The following is a 23871-nucleotide window of genomic DNA, read 5'->3' on the forward strand; positions in this document are numbered from 1 at the left end:
ATAAATGCCATTGCTCTCTCTAGCTTGCAATATATATAAAGTCTGGACACAGCTGAGCAGCATAGTAGTATTACGCTGTCTTGATTTAGTGGGTATGCGATTCTTAAGCCAGCAGATAAAGTGGATCGTTCTTTAGCTGAACACTTTGTATGTATGGGATTTGTGCCAATAAGCCCTGACACCCACCAGAGGTAAAGAACGTGGCCTTGAGTGTGCTACAGAGAGAACTGCTGAATCTTTCTCTCACATTTAAATCTCTGTATTTAATATCTTCAGGCTGGAGAGAAGGTAGGATGTGATTTCCAATTTCCAATTCCTCTATCAGGATCAAGGATTTTTGAATCCGAATGAATTGAACGTTGATGTTTATTTCGTCTTACAGTGGTGTAAAGGTTTGCACGTAGGTTGGTACTTGCAATTAGATAGGCTTTCAAGTTCTATCAAAATAATCTCAGACCTCAAACCTCTCAAAATAGCACCATGTCATGATGCAATGCCACTGAACTTTACTCACGGATTTGTCATCAGGTCATGTTCTCTGGCTTTCTTTTAACCTAATATTTCTTATGGCTACATTTCCAGGAATTTCCTCATGTTTTTAATTGATATGTTTGGCTTGTTAAAGACAGTCTTCAGCTTTGAAAGCACATCATTGTATTCACTTTCAGAAAGCTGATTTTGCCTAGGTTGTATGCTCAAATGTCTAATATAAAACTTGTTTCATTCTGGCCAGCTGTTCGATAAAATCCAAAACATTCTTTCCTGTGTGGCTGAAAATGCCTAACTTCTATTATTGCTAAGTCACTTGACATTCATACATTCCCATTTTTCATACCAGTTGAAAAGAAATGCGGAATCCTTATCATATATAGTACATTTATTTTTACCTTCAGTTGCTCCACAAAGAAATGAACATTAAGCAATTATTTAAAAACACCAATGACACATTGCAAGTTTGTAAAAATAGACACGTGCACTCTCACTGTCAAAATGATTTTTAGGTTTACTTTATGAACTTTATCAGTGGAAAAATATAAATACTACATATAGCCTTCATGATACATAAGGAACAGAATTGTTTTGTGCCAGAAAATAATTTGCTAGCTAATATTTAAATGTGCCTCTATATGCTTTTGATATGCAGTTTTAAATTCTGAATACAGTGACACGTAGATTTTTAAAATATTTTAATTGTGAAATAATACTAAAACAGATTTAAAGTCTTTGAATATGCAAACATTGCATTTCAGGCTTTGGGAGTCATCTGATTTTTTAAAATAAATCTAAATTGTATACAGCCTCTTATTTTTGATTCCTGATTCTTCTTACATTCTAAGCTTTTCATTTTTAGAGTGAGAAAAGTAAGATTCTTTGTCACTGAGTTGTTCATTTCTGCTATGAATTTAAGTACTGTGTTAAGTATTTCTGGAAGATGCTAAGGCAAAGTTTGTCATGTGCGTGTGTGTATGCAGCTGGCATACCTACCTGAAAGCAATGGAGCCCTTACAAGACATTCAGAAATTCAGAAATTCATTTGAAAACTGTGTTCTTGTGAGTTCACCAGTCTTTTCATAAAAGATCTTTCCTTTCTAAATGTTAATTATCAGTCATTTTTTAAGTTGTCCAAGTTTTAATTATCAGGAATTAAGATACTATGGTGATATTTTCCCATTGTTCCTATATGGAAATTGAATAATCTAGAGCAAACAAAAAAATAAACAGTACCTGAAATAAACATTTTCTGTGGAAAGGCTTTTAAATTTACTTTCATTCTCAATTTGCAGTGAATTCCTAATAGAATAAATTCTTTTTTTTTCTCCCAAAAATAATGTATTGGTGTGCCTACCTCAGAATAATTTTCTGCTAAGTGATGTGAGAGCTGAAAGGTGATTTCATTTGCAAATCATTAAACAGTGTAGAATTATTTTGCTTCTTAACTAAATGATCATTATGATACTAGCCCTTTTATTATATGAAATGACATTCATTTCTTAACACATTTGCTGCATCAGAAAATTAAGAAAATATAACCCCAAATTGAAAGCAAAGTAAGCAGAATCTATTTTTGGCACACATTGGTGATAGTTGAATGGTTGAAACGGGCATGAACATCCCATTGTTTTGCAGTATCCATGTCAAATAGCTTCTTTTCTAATGATTGATCATGTTTCTTTCTTGGGTAAGGCCCAGCCTGTAGCGCAATGAGGCTTTTGATTGGTTTGCTATTTGTACAGATATTAGATTCTTAACGTGTTGAAAATAATGTCTTAATAATGTCTTAACTGGGTGCATATACCTCAGTAATTGTGTAATACCCCTGATGTTTCAATTGTTTTATTTTTATTATATTTTTTATTCCTATACAGCTGTTTCAGTTCATACTCCATTGAGCTGTATTGGCAACTTCAAGGATAAAATTTTAGCTGAATTTTACTGGTATGGTATGTTACAGCTGATTAATAGGGACTCCCACCTCAGAATATCACAAGAGAAAGTTTAAAAGCTGCTACTTTGAATTCAGACAGAAGTCCTGACAGTTGTACTGCAGTTCTAAGCTGTTAATGGCTTCTCGTGTGCATGCGTATATTTGTGTGCTAATGTAAGACTAGCATTTTGGGTAAACAGTAACTGCTTCATATCCCTCTGGTGGCCTCATGCGAGCTCGTGCATGAGCTTCACAGTATAGCTGGCCTTCCACAAAGAAGTAGCCTTTTTGTTTCAGGTTAAGATTGCAGTCAGAGCACACAAAACATTCTGGGTGTCGGTATTTATCACGTGCCTTCACCACTGTTCCTCTGTGTGAAAACAAGAAAAAGCAATTAATTCATACAAATTTAGAGTGCAAAGAAACTAAAGTGTAACACAAGATAAGTTTTAGGTGTTTCTTTTAAGGCCTTTAAGTTGTTTCTCCAGTGGTTTTGCCAGCTTCTAGAGAATTTAAAGTTGTAAGATGAATTTGAATAAGTAGAATACAAAATGCGTTAGAGGTGATGACATAAGCTTTCTAATAGCTCACTGGAAAACCAGTTTGAAGGAACATTTTATTTTGGTTGTAACACTTTACGTATAGTCTCACCTATTAATACGTGGAATAAATTAATGTATTTATAAAACCCATTTCCTCATCATTATCTGTGTTCTTTGCTGAAATTAGTGATGTCATTAGAATATAAAGCTGGCAGATTCAAAACAGATCAGAGTGTTTTTGATGCTCCCACTGGCTTGTCAGGAGGATGCTTTATACTATGGAACAACCTACAAACCTGTAGTTTATCTAGATGTAAACTGGGGATGTGCACTTAAGCTAGAAATTTATAAAACTGAGCAGAAACAACTTACAGAATTCCACTCCCACATTTGTCACACTGTGGTACTTTCTGGGCTCCGGGCAGGCCAGTAGGTATCTTTGTTACAGGTGCTTTCACACTTCTTGTACCCACTGGACGTCCATCTGAAATCCAAAATATTTCTGTTAAATACAGGCTGATACAAAAGTGTCTGCTACAGTTAAATCTTTTCCTGTAAATACGTACTTCTGTGTTTACAAGCTTTCACTTATGCCCAATAATTTCTTGATATAAGCTTTGTGAGCCCAATCCCACGTCTTTAGAATTGGGAACAATGATGTGTACTGTAGCCAAAAAGCAGGTACAGCTTGATTAAAAATATATTGCTCTCTATCTCGTAAACACACAGAAATTCTAGATAGCAGGTCTTGGGTATAAACAGGAGAAAGAGGAGGATTTGGCTTTAACATAGGGCCTTAACAGAGTCACAACCTCTCTGAAAGCTTACTTATTTATACAACAATATAATGAGTTCAAAAAGCTTTGTAACATGATATAAATATAAAATTATATAATAATAATATAAATAATATAATAATTACATAAAATATAAAAGAAGATGCCAAATAAAATCCCACAATAATGTGTGTACAGAAAAAATAGACACATTCACTCCTTCTCTCATAAATATTTAGATATAAAAGGAAAAAATATAAATATTTATAATATTCACATCTTAGCTTAAATTTGGTTATATTTTATTCTTTATGCTTAATGTAATTGTAAATATTAGAAACTTGTAGCCTTTAATAATGTTTATTGTTATTTTCAAAACTTCTTCATTTGGAGGAAATATGACTGTAAATGGTGTTGTCCTCTTTAGTTTTCATTTAGAATGGAGAAGGAACGAGTGAAACTTCTCTTAGAAGCTGGCTTAAAATTCTCTTTTTTCTGGATGTGGAAGAGAGTGTGTTCTTTCTTTGTGTCCCACAAGTTCTTACACATAAAACTTATCATTCAGTTAAAAACTATTTTGTACATTAGCAGTCTTAAACTAACATCACCATTTTATTAACACAAGACATTGCTGGCCATAAGAGCAAGGGGAAAAATGTTACTAGGCTTGTGTACTATTTGTCAGATTTATAAAGACTTGGGCTGTCAGAAATCTGTGCAGCTCTGATCTCTCCTATTCTCTGATTCCCCTTTCTCACAAATATTAAAAAAAAAAAAAAAAAAAAAAGTTGAACAGGTAGAATATGTTATTATTAACCACCTTCCTCGGAGACTAAATTCTGGAGCACCTTAAAGGAGCCAGACTGGCGGGGTTGGCTGGGCTCCTCCTGTTGGTTGGAGTGCAGCATCCTGTACACGTCAGACTGGGGCACTGCCGTGGGAGCTGGGTCACTGCATCACAGGGAGGAAGAGCAGAGAATGCAGTTAACAGACATAACTTCAAATGAACAGCTCTGCCAGGCATAGAATGTGATTCAGGAAACAGCCATAGAGATATGTGAGTTTCTCCAGCCACTGGGAAACTGTTTCTTCCAGGTAGCACTGCTTTATATAGGCTTCTCTGGAGCCTAGTGTACTGAAAAAGATATCCATGGAATTCTTACAAAAATAAGTCTACGAACTCATGACGCTGTTTCCATAATTACTGCTCTGGCTCTAAGGGCATTTGGAAATAGGCCAGTACTTGTGTTTAACTTCAAAGCAGTTGCATTCTTGTGATCAACTGCTGTATTACCAGATGCTCTCTGGTCCAGTATCCAGAAATTCCATTTTCACAGCAGCTGGCTTCAGGAATGCTGATAAAATCACAGACCAGATCGTTACATAGGGTCAGCCAAAGCCTAAGCAAACACTTTGGGAGAGTGCCATGAAGTCAAAGTATTCATGCTTTTCTAAGTTGGCTCATTCACTAGTTACAATAATGATTACTTATCTAATCTAATTGTTACTTAATTTATGAAGGTGACAGAAAGAGACTGAAGTAGGTACTGCATTTGCAGATAAACACAGGTGACTGGAAAATCTACTTTTAAAATTAAATTAGGGTGGGATGTGACTTTTATAATGGCAATTTCATGACAAAAATATAAGGTAAATTCTTGTCCAGATAGTGTTTCGTGGTTGAATTTCTTGTGACCTGCAAACAAAAGATTTTACAAAAAATGTTTTGTGGTATTTTAAATCATGCTGAATTTTAAAATTGATTGAGCTAACTAACATTTTCAATGTCTGAGAGAAAGGGCAGATGACTATACATACTGGGAAGCCGAGGCGAACGTGTGACATCCATAAATTTCAAATTGCTACTGGGACTAATTAGGTAAAAATTACTTCAGTGAAGTCTGTTATCTCACTTATACTTGTGTAAATGTCCAGTTTAAATTTCCTATTACAACAAGCCTTCTATGGTCTGTTGTACCTTGGATAAGTTGCCACTGGAAAAAAAGCAACTAATTCCATGGGAAATTAGGCTGGTTTTGATTTAGATGATTTTGTTACCTTCCCAGAATAACATCTGGGCTGTCACATAGTACAGTAAGAGGAAAAACTACTGTTGACTACATTAATTCTTTGTGTCTTCTCTGAGCAACCAAATTGTTCACAGCCATATTTAAGTTGGTATAAAACGTGTTCTTTCATAATAAGCTTTTAATCTGTAGAGTAAGCTCACTTCTAAAGATTTTCACTATTGCAAATTCAGACCCTCAGTCTCTCTTCTTGACTAAAATATTCCTGAAATCTAAACAAGTGATAATACAATTACATACAAAAGGCAAAAAACAGGGACAAATCTATGAGATAACATTCCTAAATTCATACAGAGTTAAAATGAATGCCGTAACAGAAAGACATTTTAAACCTGTGTAGAGAGTCAGTTCTCAGACTGAGAACACTACAAGCATTTGTGAAATCTCATTACTTTGGGCTTAATCCATTATGACAGTATAAAGAAAAAGCCATTTGGCTTTTTTCTTTTTCCCTATTCTTGTTGTTATTGAGGGTAAACATTAATGCAGTAGATTAACATCGCTCAGATGAAGTACAGTTTTGTGTTCATCAAATTAGCATGAATATAAATATTTCTTTATAAATTTGATTTTTATGGTTAGTTACAGCCCAGTTCTTCAAAGTGCTGAAGAAGGCTTATTCGTGCCAGTGATTACTGCTTATTTAAGGTATTAGTGATTAGCTTTAGTTTACACCGTATATATTATAAATTATTAAGTCCTGTTGTATAACAAAAAAGTAAGTACTGTTAAGCAAAAATAAAGATAAACCAAAATTAATGATTAATTGTACCTTGTAAAGATGAGTAGAGTTTTAAAAGTTTTTATTATTTATCACTGCTGTCCATATTGGTGAGGTTCCTACCTGACTTTTAGTTACTTTAGTAAATAAAATTCATAAATCATCTTTTAATCTTTAGGTTATTTTTAGGTTTAGAAAGTCAAAACTGGCTCTTTTTTGATAAAAGCTAGTTACTGAATGAATTGTCCCAAGAGGGAGTTAAATAGTATGAATATCTGTCCACAAGATCTCCTAACTTCAGCAGTTGAAATAAATTTGACCTAATAATAATATTGCATTAATGATCAATAAGAATCATTTATTAAGAATAATTTAATAAGATTATTAAATTAATAAATTAATAAATACCAACTGTGATAGTAATAACAAATAATTATGAATTTGGGAGGGAATCAGAATCTTAATTTGGAATGACCAGTCAGAAAGTTGTCCAGGTAGTTTAATCAGCTCTTATTTATTAATTACAAATTTAAGATTATTTCCTCTGAGTTATTTATAAATTCTGAAAGACCTCTTTAATACTAAAAGTCATCAACTACTAGTGTTTTAATGGAAACATTCAATGCCTTTAAATAACTTAGTTTGTCTTTAACCGTTTTACACATTCTTGAAGAAACAGTGTGATATTAAAGCCCATGACTGCTGGTACATTCTAAATTCATATGTTCATAAATATCAAGCATACTCTCTAATTACCTCATCACGGGTGTTTCCCCCAGAGCTGTAGAAACTTGGCCTTGCAGTGTTTCCATGATATTGTCATCTGAGTACAACTGCATAGGTGTGTTAAACTGAGCATGTACAATCTTGACACCAGGAAGCTCCATTTCCAGGGGAACGTTAGGGGCCATCCTAGACACTGCTTTCAGCTCGGTGGGGCAGATGGAGCTAACCGTGCTAATTGAAGAGGGGGTACTACGTCCACTGCCACAGTCAATCCCCGAAGGAGTGCTGCATCCACTGTGTTAATTACAGATTACAGCCAGAGTGCAGAAAGGTGTGCAGTGCGCATCGGATTATAGAGAATAAAGACAAAAGTACAGGAATACGGTGATGTTAGCAAGCGTATGTATGTAAGAAATACAGGAAAGTGAAAGTAGAGAAAAGCAAAAGTATGTGTACTCACTGAAAAGCATTTTCCTGTAAAAAGCATCAGTGCCAGTTATAATGCGTTCCTTAAAATTCTGGCAAGCATTTTCTTTAGGCGGTAAAAAAAAACCAAAACAATGAATTTAATATTTCAGAACACAACATTAATTTGCATTTTGAACGCTAGATTTTGTTTGAGGAGCAGTTAAGCCTCCATAAAACTTGTTGTAGGCAAGTAATTCTTAAGATCTCAAAAGAGTAGCCTACAAAGATTATGAGAGTTGTACATGCCAGTGATGCCAGTGACAGAATGAACACCAGCAATATTGGAATCCTAAATGCACCATTCCAGCCCTGCACTTCATAATCCTTCTCAGTCCACATCTGAAGAAATTAAAGTAGTGTAAAATAATGAATATGACATTGCCCAGATTTCCTTAAATTCTGTGTGAGTTCGTCTTTTAAAATTATTTTATCAATATATTTTATTTGTAATATTTGTTGAAAATTTCATAGAAGAAAAAAATGCTTTAACAGCCAGTTGTACTTTTGCTTTTCTAAATGACAGTGTTTTTAATAGAATATAAAATGGTCCTTCACAAGAATATTCATTTTACTGCTTTTGAAGCAGATTTTGCATGTAATTTATATAAAATAAAGAAGATGTACAGTTTTGGAGAAATATTGATGTTGCTCTATATTACTGAATTAGAGTTAATGTGCACTAACATCTGTGAAAAAGGTCTGGTGAAATAATGTAAAAATGTAAACATTAAGCTCGAAGTCTTTTTCAGTGTCACTAATTTGAAGACTTCAGTATTTTGCTCAGAGCATCTCAGAGGCTTCCTAGATTCCAGGGATATTTTTTTCCTGTTGTTGTGTAATTTGTTACCATTTATATGATATTCAGAACCAAGAGAAGATAAAAATCTTTTTCCTCTGTATCAGGGTTGTGATTAGTTCTTTCCAAGCTGAATGATTTTGTGTAGGCCTGTAAAATAATACTGTATTTCACAATTTGATCATACTTTGCTCAGGAGATACTCTTGCATGGAGAAGAACTCAAATTCTCCCTGATTCAATGGAGAATTTGTGTAGGACCACTTTCTTAAAAATTTAAAGGGAAATACATTTTCTACAATTAAAGACATATGAAAAGAAAGCTACTTTCAGAAAGGACAGGCAAGTCTTAAACCAAAAGTACGAATTCTGTATCATCACCCAACAAGAGTCAGCTGAAAATATTAATATATATGGCTATTTATAAATTCACAATCTTAAAATAAAAATAAAAACAACACCTGCAGCATACATTCTGCAGCATCTTGCTTTGTCAGTGCTGATATTGTTAGTAAGTGGAAAAAAATAGGATAAGAGCAGAAAAAGTGTAAATCTTGCTATTAGCAGCTGAAGTGGTGTTAAAGCAGGATGAAGTATAAATAGAATGTAATCATATATAAAATATAATTTCCAGTTAGTTTAATCCAAAGTTGTGGCTAATGTTGAATGTTAGTTCAATCCCACAGCCTAGAATCAGCTCTTGTCATCAAAGTGCTGTTTACCTTCAGCTGTCTGTTCCAAAGGGATATATATGGTCAAATTGGAGGTGGATTTTTTTGTTTGTTTTGCTGTGTTTAACAAAGAATATTTTTTCATTCAAACTAACGAAAAAGTAGGAGATAAACTGTGCGACAGACAAGGTTTTGTAGAATTAAGATTATCCATGAATGAGTGCAGTTTTTAAATATAGACTTCTGCAATGCTAGAACACTATACAGACCGTAGCCAACTAAAGTTCTGAAACTTCTTACATTTCTGGTAGGCTGGTGCTCTTCTGACAAGCTGGAAAATGGACAATTTAATTCAGCATTATCTCTGAAAATATTGGGAAATTGAGAGTAGGCTCCCATACACTCATTTGAACTTCTGTGTCTGATTAGATACCCACAAATGGTACCTCATGGTCCAAAACTCAGTTCTAGATATATATATATATATATATATATATAAATGCTGTCTGTAGTTAGAGGCCACGTTTTTCCTAAAGACTGTTATCATTTATCCTGTATTGTCATCAGCCTCCTAGTAGAGATGGGCATGTTTTCTCCATTCTACATCGTTCTTTTTGTTCACAGAAGGGTGGGTCTCTATCTGTCTATTAGTTTCCTGTTTGTCACTCAGATAGTGAAAAAAAAATAAAATACATCTGACAAAACTGATAGTCCATATGAGATTGTCCCTTGTATGCAGGAATCAACTATTCTGCTTTTTCAGTCTAGTCTGTCAGACTTGAAGTAGTATAACATAGCATACAGGCATTTTTGACCCTCAGAATGAAATACAGAACACTGAATCCACTGGTAAAACCTGTTACTGCTAGAAAGCATAAAAAATAACATCGCAGTATATTGTATTGGTTGAGCACTTTTGAGCTTGAAAGAATTTGCATTGTTTCCCTCTCCCTTCTGCATTTAGTACTGCAAATAATAGTAAATTAGACATTCTACCCCCAGGAATATTAGACTGAAACAATTAATGTTAATATATAAGCTATTCTGCATTTTACAGATATACACATCTGTAACAGTAGGTAGTTATTCTAGCTCTGCATTAGTCATTAGGATATCCTCTGACCAGCTATCTGCTGAAATTTTAACTTAAAATCACCACACAGCCTGGACTTTAACTTGCAGAAGTACCTATCTTTTATTTAGCAAGTGAAGAAATCTCATACATTTGTTTTTGGACAGAATTTCAAAGCTCTGTATATTTCTAAGTGTACAATACTTGGTGCCACACTATAAACTGAATCAGGTTTGTGGTTGCAGTTACTTCAGAATCATATATGTATAACTGAGAGTAGGGCCTGGACCTGTTTGCTTTCGGAAGTTTTGAATTTTGAGCCTGATATCTGCAAGTTAAGCACTTCAGATTTTTAAACTCCAGCCATACATAATATACCACCATAAGTTAATTTCAGATGCCTCAGTATGCTATATTAATGCAAACTGTGAGTATCCATTAAAAAGTAACACCATGCATTCAAACTCATCACAGCACTCAGAGTTTATAACCTGCTTCGGCCTGGGAGTATGAAAGGTTTGGGCCGAATATTATGCTTGTGTTCAAAGTAGTTCATATCCTGTAAAGAAAAAAGGGTTAAAATAGCTTTCTATAGGCCTATAAATGTTTACTTCTAACTAAAAGGTTGCTGATAACGCTTAAAAATAATAACTATGAAGTAACCTTTTTTATTTTGTACATTCCTGGAACTTAAAAGCTGCAAGGTAAAAGTATTAGAAAAGAATTAGATTGCAGTGTTGCAGATCAGTAGGGGGAGGAGAATTCTAGCTACCTGCAATGTTACTACAGAGTTGAATGTAGAGTTTTCTGTGTTGGAAAAAATTGCTTCATTTATCACTCATTTTTTGGATAACCAACAAACTCCTGATTATCAGAAAAAAACAGCAAGAGCTGGACTTTTTAACTGAAAACAGAACAGATAGTGATATAACACAAAAAAATACCAGTACTCACTTTTGTGATGCGTTAGGAATGAGACTCCTCAGCTGTCCATGGAGTGCGTCTTGTATATTGCCAGATGAGTACAGCCCAATTGGAGAATTATAGGAGGAGCTCACTACCTGTCTTTTGTCATCAATATTTGCTGCTGCAACAAAAGGCTGGGCCCTTCTGTTGTGAGCTGTACCAATAGGCTTGAATTCCTGTACATGATAGGCAGACAAAATACACAGAGCTACAATGCACACCAAAGCTAGTAATGAGTAAAACTGACATCAGTATTGTTAATCTCTGCATTTTTTACTTTTAACTTTGTTATTTTTAACTGATGCAAGCATACTATATTATTCTACGAATTTTCTGTTTTCTTCTGAAGCCGTACACATTCACAGATTATTTTTCTGTCTCAGAGCAACCAGAAGCCATTCCACATTTGTGAGTAGCATGAAAGTTCAAGAAGAAATGAGTGAGATGACCTGTTGTATTCTCTAGATTTTACACTGTTTAGGTTCATCTTGTAGAAACATTCAGTGGATGAAGAGTGTTTGATACTGTAGTCCATCATCCTTTGCTGCTGTCCTGCAGTGATTTTCAGTGACAGTGCTATGTGTGCACTTGATCAATATAGAATAAAAAAGTCTCATTCCTAACAGAGGTTTCTACAGTTTGAATGGCATTCTTCTTTAGAGACTGGAAGTTTCAATGGTAAGATAGCAGAGATTGTTGGTACTTCCGTAGCTTAGCTCTGCCAATTTGCTATCTTGACTTTGGATGTGGGATGTGTATTTTGGCTTGTGTTTGATTTTCCTGAGGTTTAGACCACTTGACAGCAAATCTACAGAGGATGAAATCTGAACCGAGGACAGAACTTTCACACGTGCTGAGTCCTTTCTTATTCCTGAAAGCTATATTCTACACTTAAAAGTGTGGTTGGAGTAATGCTACAATACTGTAGACAATGTATGTAATCACGTTGGTATCACACAGTGTCATATGACCTATGGAGGGTTTGTTCTGATATTCCCTTATCAATTTTATTCCAGATTGGTTTAATCATTATGTACAATTTATGCTGTGTATTTACTGTCACGTGTTTTTTAATTGTTACATACCCAACATCTTCAGTATTAAAATTATTCTGATGCAACCGTGGTCTTTCAGTTAAATCTTGCAAGTTATGCAAATGAGTTTTCTTGTTCTGCTAAGTTGTTTTTTAAACAAAGTTTTTATTTTTTTGAGATGCAAAAAAGCCTTTCTTAGGTTATGCTAACTTTTAGGAATGCTAGAAAAATTTGACTTAAAACAAATTAGTAACAAATACAATACAATTTGAATACTTAATTCAGGATAATAAGATTAAGTAAGCATATAGTATGAATATATGAATATGAATAAGTAATTCAGGAGAGCAGATTAGATAAGCATGGACACATTTTTGACATCTGTAGATTTTAATTTTTGAAATTATGATAACCTGAATGTGAACTGGCTCCATAGTTTTCATTTAAAGCTACAGTTGCAGGAATATATTTAGGAACAGATGAAAAGAAAAGTCATGGTTATATAGAATGTGCAGTCAGGAAATGCAAACAGTAAAAGCAGTTGTATTAAATGGGAGAGTTTAGCAGCATTACATTGTAAGAGACTATTGAAAGAAGCAATCAGATAGATGTGCACAAAGGTTTTGCTTGCAATCTTTGTTTCTTTCTGTCAGAACTGCATTGCAATTGAGAAAATTTATTAGTAAATGGAAGTAAGCAACTACTGTTTAGGTTCATGTCTCATGAAATATATTAATATCAAAATATTTTAAATTGATTTAAATCCACGTATGAATACAAAGCAAGCAAAAGCAACAAGTAACACTGTCATTTCACCCCATTTAATTAGGTTGACAAATGAACAGCACAGAAGACGTGGCATCAGAGTAGCATATTTACAGTATAACAGTTTTGAAAAAAGTACTTGCAGTTAATTCAACTTAAATTAACTCCTTTTTAATTTAAAATCATCTCTTCATATAAAATATCAATGACAGAACATACAGCAGCAAAAACAGTCCAGCTCTTGTGTTTATTGGATCTTACTGAGTCTGTAAAAAGTCCTCTTTTATTTCAAAAGCAAAATGAGAACTGGATGTTGTTGAAATTCATAATCAGGAATGTGTGATAATTATGGTATTTCATTTCTTAATTTTTTTTTCTTCTTCAAGACAGGTGGTTTTTTTTGCATGACTAAGTGCATTTTGCATTTTGGTACAGGTGTCAGGAACAGTATGAACACAGCCCCAGAAGTCTGTAGAAGTGTATGCAGCAAGGATTGTACGATGGCATTCTTTGGGGCTAACTGCCATGAGTACACACAGGTTTACATGTTGAGGTACTCTGTGACTAAAATCTCTGTGAATGCTGTTACAGAAGACAGGCTAGGTCCTCAAAACAACATGAGTGTAAGTGTATAATTTTAGTACTTGACTAGAAGTAGTAATAAACTGTAAATTTTGTAGAATATTCTGTTTTGTTTAGATTTATAGACTTATCTATGTATACAGTATATTTATATTTCCAAGGAATGTGTTATGTCCTTCAAGGCCAGAGGTCTAGTAACAGGGAACAGAATGTTCAAAAGCAAAGATAGAAGGAATAAAAAAAAAAAAACAAAAAAAAACCCACAAATAAAGACAATTCAAGAAATTGTGATGATGGAAACAATTTTACCTGAGATTAAAAGAGTTGTAAATGACAAAAAAATTTACAGGTGATAGTGTTGTTTTACATTAACAATATAGTAGAAAAGTATATATGAGGGGTTTGGTTTTGTTTTGTTTTAAATGATTCACTTTGTCATTTACTTTGATTGTCTTTTCTTAATTATATTATTTGAGAACCTTCTGTTCTAAATTACTTTTTTACAGAATACGAGGGAAATGTATTAGTAGTACTTCAAGTAGTCTATTATTTCCTATTATTCATTGTGCTATAGGTTGCTCCAGATTAACAAAATGAAGTGGTTGGTTCTTACATGGGAACGCTTTCAAGAGCTTTCAGAACTCCTGGTCAGCAACTACCACTGGAAGTTGTTTGCTGGGATTGTTATCTTTATATTCTCTTCCACTAGTTTTTCCTCTGGGGAGTTTTTATTTGCTTTGACAGTTGCCTCTGTTAGTCTCCAAATGACTGGAGCTGCTCAGCCTAATGCAAAAGCTTTCTGCTGTGTAAAGGTTTCTTGTTCCATAGCTGAAACTAGGCACAGTGTTAATTGTTTATCAATTTTCACATAACCATCTCCAAGCATCTACAGAACACTTTCTATCTGCTGAAATTAAAGTAAGCTTTCTTTGACCTTCTGTTGATTTGCTGAACTATTTAAAGTATGTTTTACTTTCATTTATAACTACCTTTTATTAGCTTGCAAATTAAAATCATTAATTAAGAAGATTGTTTAAGTCTTATTCTTATATAGTTAGCTACTAATCGATTTTAAATTACTGATTTCCCCCCTTGTGAAACTTTCTTAGTGTACTTTAGATCACGTATCTGGCAAAAGTGAAAAGTTCTAACTATCTTTATAACATCTGTCACCTTCTGAGTAATTTTAATTATTATGCAGATGTTGGAAATACTTTTTTATACAACTCAGTGATTTTCCATTTTTGTAGACCAACCAGTGTGTGCAATACTTTTGGATAAATGGGATTTGCATTTAAAGCAGTACTATACTATACTGTTTTTAGATTTTGTTTCACTCGCCTGGGCTTCAATGCTTATGTTCACTGTTAGACAGCAGCACACATTACTGTCATTTATGCAGTTTGTAGCTGTGCTGTAAATGGTCATCTGACAAATTTTCATTCTGCTGTTTGCATTGTTGGTATACACGCCGCAGGGTTTTATGTGCTGTGACAAAATACGCCATAAAATTAAGTTTAAAATTTCAGCACTTATAGAAAAAAGGCTATATTTTTTTCACACAGGTAGAACAGATTGATGGATGTTCTTCAGCAGAATTTAACTACAATGTTAACTGTCTTGAGGATGGTTTAGCATATTTGTTTACTAACATTGCTGCTTTTCTGATACCTAATAGTTATTGAAATTAATTAGTACTCCTGATTTTCTGATAAAGGAAAGAAGTAGACATACCTCTGTACCATATGGAGATGCTGGCTGTTTAAATCTGGGATAGATATTTTTTCTAACTGCCCAATGGAGACTGCTTTTCAGTAGCCTGCCAAATAGCACTTTGAGAAATCTTATGATTTATTTTTAACTAACAGCTCCTCTTAGGAATGCAGCATACATGTAAAAGGGATTATGGTCCTGTAATACATACCTACATCATTTTCTGTACAGATTGTAGTCACTTTGTTCTACTGCTATGTCTTCTATATATATCCCAGCTATTCCACAGAAATATGCATTTAAAATAGCTATTTTGTTTCTTCATTACACTGTCTCTTACTGCTGAGGAAGGTGGATTGTTTCTCTTGAAGTTTGCTGTATCGTCTAACATAAAGGCTTTAGAGCAGAACAGAGAGAGAACTAGAACACCAGAATGCTGCATTCATGTTTTGGAGTGCAATTGTAAGAACAGAATGGGTGGAAGCATTCACTGCATAGAATGTGTTCAAATAGAATCTGCTCTTATTTATTCATTCATTCATTTATTTATTTATTTATTTATTTTCCCTGGGGTAACACAAAATAAACACTTTGACATGCTAACTTTGATCCTGACCTGCAATGAGAATGCTCTTTTCCCTTTCTCTCTTGAGACTACAGCAAATGTTTATGTATGTTAAAGGAGGAGTGGCGAAGGAAGTAAAGCACTAGTTATAGACAACAGCTAGACAATTAACAGATAACAACATGGAAACTTCTGCTCAAAGATTTGCACAGGAACTGGGTATTAGTTTAAGAGAAAGGAGGATTTAAATTGAGTGGATTTACTTTGCTCACGTACAAGAAACAGGATCAGGCTGTTCAAAAGTGGTGAATGATTTGCTTATTGATCAGTGCATGGGTGTTGAACAGTTTTGTAACTTTCAGTTCTGTAGTACAGTGTAAAAGTGCATGGAAATAGAGAGAAGCAACATTAATGAATTTTCCTGTTGTGTTACCTGTTACATCAAAAAGACTTTTGAGATGTGATGGACGCATTGCACTGGTGTTTGACATCCATTCCTGACTTCATCAGAAAGTCTCTGAAGGAGTTAAAGCAACTTCAACAGTATCAGAATAAAAGGAGGTATTTTTATCCATGGTAGAACTATGGTGATATGTGCAGTTTTAAAGAAAAATGGGTATGTGTTGTAACTTGTTAACATTTTGTTTCATTTGTAGCTGGAAAACTAAAGCGTCCATCAAATAAGGTGATGCTTATGTATCTGAAAACTGTTATGATTCGTATTTGCTTAAACTGGTAGATAATGGATGGAGTGGTATTCAAAGAATTTTAATGACCACAAAGGAGATCATTTGAAGTGTAAATACATGAGTGAAAATGCTTAGGTAAATTTAAAGAATTCATACCTGTGGTTCAGCTTCCAAATTTATCTTGAAGGGATTTGCTTTGCCATCTTCCGAAACTTGTGGCGACCATAATTTAGTTTGTGCCCTACAAAGAGAAAAAGGCAGAGATTAAAGAACTTGAATTCCTGTATAGTTATATATCTCTGGTAAAAGGTAGTATAGTTTGAAAGTTTAGTTTGTTTTACGTTTTGTTACTGCTTTAACATGAAAGTGCTTTAACAGTATTTGTGTATTATATGTGAACTGTATTAAAAAGTATATGTATATTTTTTCAATTACTTACATTATGAAGAATTGGAAATAATTTTTTAACAGTTAATGGAATGCAAAGGAGAACTAGTCAGCTTCTGTTTTGAGTAGAGCAAGCTTTTTACAGCTTTGTTTTTTAAATGTTTGATAGCTTTTTGGATATCTTAAATATTTTGCACAAATAGATGCATATATTAGGAATTTTCCTAAACCTCAGTATCAGTTTATTTTTTCATGACCACAGTATCTGTGGAAGAGCTGCTTTTCAATGGAGGAAGGGTGCAATTTAGGTACACAAGGTATATATCCAGTTGTAAATAGATGTTGCATAGATATTCTTTCAGTTACTTCAGTGCAGATAGCAACACATAAATAACAGTTACAATTCTGACTTCACAGGCAAAGGAAAATTTGGCAGCTGATTTTAGAATGCTGCAATACTAACATTGAACATTAATATACAGCGTATACAGTAATACTGTTTGTTATGTAAATCCAAATATTTAGTATTTTTTAATTTGCTGAAGCTTCACATGGAAAATTACACTTACCATATTTTTAAATACTTCTTAAGAGAGTTGTTAAATGGTATGTAGCAGCCTGTAACAGATTGATATACTGCAATTAAGTGTAGGAATTTTTAAACTAAAGTCTAGGCTCTAGTAACTAGACGATTCTTCTTCCAAGAAAAATACTCCTTTATTTGGAAAGGAATATTGTGGTCAGCTGGAACAAAGTGCTGCGTCTCCCTAAGGGCGTCAGGTTGGTCAGAATTGTCTGATTCCTGGAGACAGCTGGGAAAGTGATTTTGATTAAAGGCTGAACAAACACATTTAGGGGATGTGAAGATGTATGTTGTTCCTCATGATAGCTTTAGCGGAGTGAAATGACTGTAAGAAATTTCTGGGCTTGTGCATTTCAGGTAAGAGGGCTTTTTGTTTTTTTAGCTACTTTTTTTCCACCTGTGTTTGAGGGCAGGAGGCAGTGATAAGTGCTTGGAGCTGAGAGTGGTAGAATACTGAGGTAACTGACCAAGTGACAGCTAGCTAAGGCCTCTGCTTGGCCCTTTCCAGCTTTTTATTTCCCAAGAATGTTAAGAATATTTCCCAATGGTAAATATAAGGCTTATGAAGTCAGTAGAGGCAGTGAGGGATAGGGTTCATAGCTCAGTGATTCTTCAGGATTGTTCCTTGATGGAAGTTAATCCTGTTCCTGAGGATGTGTTCTGGGACTATTGCCTGATGTGGAGTTGGTGAGGTAAGTTTGCATGTGTGTAATTTGAAAGGTTTTGTGAAATTCTCAATTATTTGATGTAAGTAACCTACATAATGGTTGCAGTGTCTTGGTTGGTTGATTGTACAGTATCTTTTCTCAGAAATAAGCAGATATGTTCACGTACCTCTCTATTCTCAAGGAAAGCTGGTGTGTAGCTGCTTTAATTCTTTCCTGAGCATCATTGTGTGTCATGTTCTCTGTGCTTAGGCCATTGATAGCCACAATAACATCACCAGGGCACAAGTTGGCAGTAGAAGCCTTGCTTCCAGGTGTAATCTGAAAAACAAATTCTGAGTGAAGTTGCATTCATACCTAATAGCTGATAGGGAAGCATGGTGAAATTCATTCTATTTTCTGCTGGACTGGGTGTGGGAGGAGTGGGTATATAAACAACTGTCGGATTTCTCCCAAAAGCCTTGCCTTTGCAGTTTTGGTGGTTTCTCTGTTGTTTTATTGTCAGATCAACAGGCGTGCTTTATTCATCATAACTTCAAAGTAGATGAAAATTGTTTTCACACTTTCTGAATTAAATAGATTCCACTTTAATTTCTGTACTTGCTTTAACTTGTCTTTGAGCCTTTCATCTGAACTGCCATTGTGTGATTTGATTGAGAAAGTGGTGATGTTCTTCTTCAAAACCTGAGGCAGTAGCAAAATAGTACTCTGCTAAATAGTTGTGTTTAATGTTCATGCGTGTGATTTTCATTGACTGGGGAACATAGAAGGACATTTGTGGTCTCACTGTGCTTACGGACAACATACAGGAGTGAGTGTATTTCCTGCAAGCTTGCCTTCTCATGTTGTCTATTTAAGTAATCATAAAAATGCCAATAATACTGAAATAATATTTTCTCTTTATTCATGTCTAACCTGGATCCTGAATTCCTTAAAGTTCTTCAGTCCTACTGCACTTCAGTAACAGTGATTCTTCCAGGTGAAATACCAAACAATGCATGCCAAAAAGAGTATCACTATTGAAACAGTGGGAAATGTCAGCCAGTCATTCTTTACTCTTTCTAGCTGTCCATCTCTGTTCAGTGAGTTTGAATGCTTGAGGAAATTAGGGTTTTGCAGTCTTTTTTTTTTTTTTTTTTTTTTTTTTTTTTTTTCCTGCTTTCCTACTTGTAAACTTATTTGTTATTTCTCTGCAACAAGCTGTAGTGCATGTATTATTATCACATGAGTTAAGTAAGCTTTCAAAACAGGTGCTTGTAACCATCTGGAGGTTATTAGCCCCACCAACATCCAAAAGGATGGGCTTGCCTATTTTGTATTGAACAAAGTGTTAAGGTGCCTGGATAATCATCTTGAATATGGATCAAGAAAGTTTCTTGCAGATTCTGAGTCTGGAGACCCCAGAGTGATCTGCTTGTCAAATTTCAACAGCTGCTAGTTTAAATAAACCACTGAGACCACTTACATTACTGCAGCAAGAAATGGGTGGGAGAGACCATTCTTCCTGTAGCCTGTTCCCGACTTTGTCTAGCATGTGGAGGACATGCATGGAATGACAACTGCAGGAGAGGCCGCTGGTGTTAGAATGTCTGCTAAATTCTCTAATGCTCTAAATATAATGGGCAAAACCAGCCATTCTGTCATTCTTTCTCAAGTGAAGAAAGGGACCACTCTGTGGTCACAAAGTGTTACAGGTATAGCATTGACATTGCAGGTACCTCAATAAGTGATGCCGTATCTTAAGGAACTAGTTAGTGACTTATGAAATGTGCATTGTGACTACTTACAAAATGTTACGAGCACAGCGTTTGTTGGCCATCCCTGCTTTGTGAGATAGATCCTACTGGTACTTTCAGAAAACTTTTTTCTTGCTCTTTCAGACACATCTGTATGATGTATCTATTGTTCCTGCATTCTCCTGCATCCTTTTTATTTGGATAATATAGCTGTTGAGCATTCAGATGTTGACAGAGATAACTCTTTATCCCACATGGTTAAAGTATCTGTTTGAAGAAAAACACTCTGCATCTGTTTAATAGAATTACACTTTGATAAATATTTTAAGCTTTTACTTTATGAAGTTATGAATGTTTGCAGGCAGAGAGGCTAAACATGAAGTTGAATTAATATAAATACTTGTATCGTGATCTGTAAAAGTTTGTAGTAAAACAGAACTGAAATCTAGAGTTAATAGTGTTTTACCATTCACTCCAACCTCCAGAAGTTTTAATTTTGTGTAATGCTTTATTTAATGTGACTTAAAGTCTAGGTTTGCATTCCTCTAAATATGTGACCCAAACTGTTATCTTCTGCTCAACATAGATGGAAATTGTTCTGTTTCATGATACTGGGGTTTTGATCATTTTGCTTAGATAATTTCTTTCATCTTTGTAGAGTTCCAAGGATTTAAAGAAACATTTTCCTTATTTCCAGTTAGCTGATCATTTTTGACCCTAATAGCATCTAACTGAATGTGTTTATTTTTATCCCCCTTCTCTTTCTTCCATCCTCTCAGAGATCATGGGATTTGTGGTCTTTGCATTTGCTTGAAACAGTCAAGAGAATTGTCTTGCTTGGAAAAATTGCAAATGGATTTTTGAGATGGCATCTGTTCATTAGACAGGTGTATGATGATCTCCTCTGCCGTGGGCCCTCTGACTTGTTCTAGTAAAAGCTTTTTCTTGTTGAACAACGGGCTGTTATGGCCACCTAAATGTACACCTGTTCAATTGTTTTATTCAAAATGTTTGAAAATAATTTCTGTCCTCGTCTTTATAGCAAACAGCTTTTCTTGTCAGGACAGTTGAGCTGAATGTGAATAGACTACTGTTGATTCCTCTTATGAAACGAACAGCTAGGCCCAAAAAAGCAGGGTATGTGAATCCCACAAATTGTTCACTACTGGTTAACATCTACAGCACAATACTTATTGGAAGATTCTTCTAATTGTATGATGTGGCAAAAAAAACTCGCCACCACAACCAAAAAAACCCCTAAGATTACACAAATCTACCATTAAAATTATTAAACTTAAGCTAAGCAAACATAAACATCTTCTTTCTCATACATATGTATATTATTTCATAGTTCTACTTGCAATGTGATTTTTGAGTATTGCCATAGTTTGCTAAAAGCCCATGACTTATGTCTTGTGAGACATTTGGTAGGTATGAGTCAATTGTAAAATCTTCAGAAAGTTACATTTATAGTAACATCCTTTGTTACAGTAGTTTTAAACTTCATTGCACTTAATCTAAACACAAAGGAAATACAAACCAGACACCGCTAAAATATTTTTCATTAGAGATAATGGAAACTATTTTTCTTTTGGAAGCCCATAAAAGGCAGTGAAGGCCCCAAAAAATCCAGAGATTTTTTTTTTTTCTTTATTCATTGTTTTTTGTCTACTGTTTGCTTAAAGCTTTTTGTTATATCTTATGTTTTTTTTTATGAAGTTGTGCACTCTCTTTTATTTACACTTAAAATAATTGTGTTTATGCTAGTGTGAATCTGGAGTAAGTGATCAAAAGAAATCAATTCTTACTGGTATAATAGAAAAAGGCTTGATGCCTTCTGTGGACGCCTGTTTAGAAGTGTATTTACTGCAAGGCATCAAGAGTGACATTCATCCTTCAAGGCTTTTGATGTTTATTTAATACCAGACATAGTGTATATATTGAGTCATAGTGCGGGGCTTTGGAGGGGGGGAAGGTGCCGGGGGCTTGGTGGCTCAAGCATTGCATACTCAGTGTGTCTGAGGTGCTAAAAAGCAGCAAAAACATAAGGAGAACTAGTTCTGATCCTTAATGTGTTTAACACAGTTTTCAAAATAATAACAATAAAAAAAAATTTGAAATACAAGTCTACTTAATGACAGGATATATATATCTGTAGATGCATGGCAGCTGTCTGCTTATATGCTCCTTTCATCAAGTAATTTATTTCATAAGCAATTTGCAATTAATAGTTCAAAATCATGGGAATATGAAGGCTTGAGTTCTTCCTGCCCTTTAGTGGGGGGTTAACGTGAATTGTCTGTTACTAAATATGGCAGAAAACACAGACGAATTATCTCTTGCATATTTAGGATAGATAACTTCAGATAATTCCTTAAACATTCATGAAAGTGGAAAACTTTCAGATTTAAAAGCAGGTGCTGTTGCTTTTGCTGGCAACATGCAAACTTCAGTTTAATTAAAGTTAGATTCATCTCAGGAAGTTGGCACGGAGAATTTGCAGAACACAAACTTGCAGGCATGAGGAGCTGCCTGCCAGGCGATGTCTCCCTGGTGAGCACTCAGGCAGGCAATGAAAGTGGGAGCAGTGGGGCTCTGGCCTTCAGAGGCTCAGAACTGATTTTTTCATCTGAATGCTTGGGGAAATCATGACAAAATTTTCCTGCTGCCAAAGCACTTGAATTTAATTTTTGGGGCGTAATTAGAAGTATTCTTTTAGACCAATAACAAAGTTATAGAAATGTTACACAAAACTTTTAAAGCAGTTAGCTTTCGGCTAGCCCTGCTCAGAGCCAGCAGCTGCTTGCTGATCTGTGCACAGCTTCATCTGTGTCTCTGAACTTAAGAAAAGTAAAGGGCAAAAATCTGCAACAGGTGTCAAATACAACAAATACAAAGGAAATGAACAAAGCACATACCCTGGTTATGATCAAAGGTTGGTTAAAATCTATTCCTCCTGAGAGCCTGAATCCCCAGGGTGCCGGTCCTGGAAGAATAACGTTCTGTGGCATCGTGGCTGGGTGCTGCTGGGTTCCTGCTTGTTTTCCTTTGGTGTGTATGAGGGCTGAACTGCAGGAGGATGTGTGCTGGGCACCTGCAGGACAGGGCAGCTGACTCCTGGGATGTTGTGGTCACCCCAAGCACTGTGCTTTATTCCTCCTCTGGGTGACGTCAGCCAGTCCCTAGCTTCCCCACCCACCGAGGGGAGTACCAAACCAGACAAATAAAGCCTCAGCTGGAAAGTTTACAAGTACATCAGCTTTATCTGCTGCTTCAGCATCCTCCTCAGCCTTACAATCAGTCAAATCCAGGATACAGCTTTCTGGCTTTGTAAAGCCACCCTGTTGCCTGCTTTATAGTGCTGGTCCTTGTTTTAACTTTACAGAGCACTGCTCTGACTGCTCATGGTTCTGTTTCATATAAACAAATATAAAGAGATTTCCCTCTCGGGCTGTCATTTCACATCTTGTCTTACTTGTAATGTAATAGGCTGCTGCCATAAGAAGTCTGTCCAGCCCTTCAGCTGAGTATTTCAGCCGCAGTCACTTGAGAGCATGGCATGCATCAACTCCAATGGCTTGAAAAGTCTGGGCTGATGTCATGCATATTTCTTGTACTGAGGAAGAGAATTGCAGAATTATTTGATGATACCTCTATTTTTTTTGTAGAAATCTACAATTGCAAGACAATTCCAAATGCCTTCTCTTGGTTGCTGATGTTATTCAGTAACATTCTCCATCATTTTGATTTTCTGGCATTAGCTTGTTCAGCTTTATTCTGACTTTATCCTCTTTGTACTGCTCAGAAAGAGGAGGAATTGTGCAGTGATGATGTCTGTGTTCACTCACTCTCTTATCATGATGCTACAGATTTTTGCTTAGAAGTGACATTACTGAAGTTAAT

General features: G+C 35.1%; 2 protein-coding genes across 12 annotated transcripts in view; one reads left to right on the top strand and one right to left on the bottom strand.

The window, feature by feature from the left end:
* Positions 1–23871, top strand: part of CUNH4orf47 (chromosome unknown C4orf47 homolog) — a 94255-nt gene that overhangs the window by 30986 nt on the left and 39398 nt on the right. The window lies entirely within an intron of this gene.
* Positions 986–23117, bottom strand: PDLIM3 (PDZ and LIM domain 3). Of its 3 annotated transcripts, XM_042871313.1 has the most exons (8): positions 22887–23117; positions 18402–18553; positions 16754–16838; positions 10775–10842; positions 7308–7571; positions 4564–4694; positions 3340–3451; positions 986–2795 (listed from the first exon to the last, which is right to left on the bottom strand). In XM_042871313.1, the coding sequence occupies exons 1-8, from the start codon at positions 22977–22979 to the stop codon at positions 2606–2608; spliced, it is 1095 nt and encodes a 364-aa protein (XP_042727247.1). In that variant the 5' UTR covers positions 22980–23117; the 3' UTR covers positions 986–2605. The 3 variants fall into 3 exon arrangements, with proteins under 3 accessions (XP_042727247.1, XP_042727252.1, XP_042727251.1); XM_042871318.1 differs by lacking the exon at positions 7308–7571 and having other exon boundaries at positions 22887–23112; XM_042871317.1 differs by lacking the exons at positions 7308–7571; positions 10775–10842 and adding an exon at positions 11238–11425 and having other exon boundaries at positions 22887–23112.

The sequence above is a fragment of the Lagopus leucura genome, unplaced genomic scaffold, assembly GCF_019238085.1.
Source record: "Lagopus leucura isolate 7727_CA_CO unplaced genomic scaffold, USGS_WTPT01 Super-Scaffold_100004, whole genome shotgun sequence".
NCBI classification, from domain to species: Eukaryota; Metazoa; Chordata; class Aves; order Galliformes; family Phasianidae; genus Lagopus; species Lagopus leucura.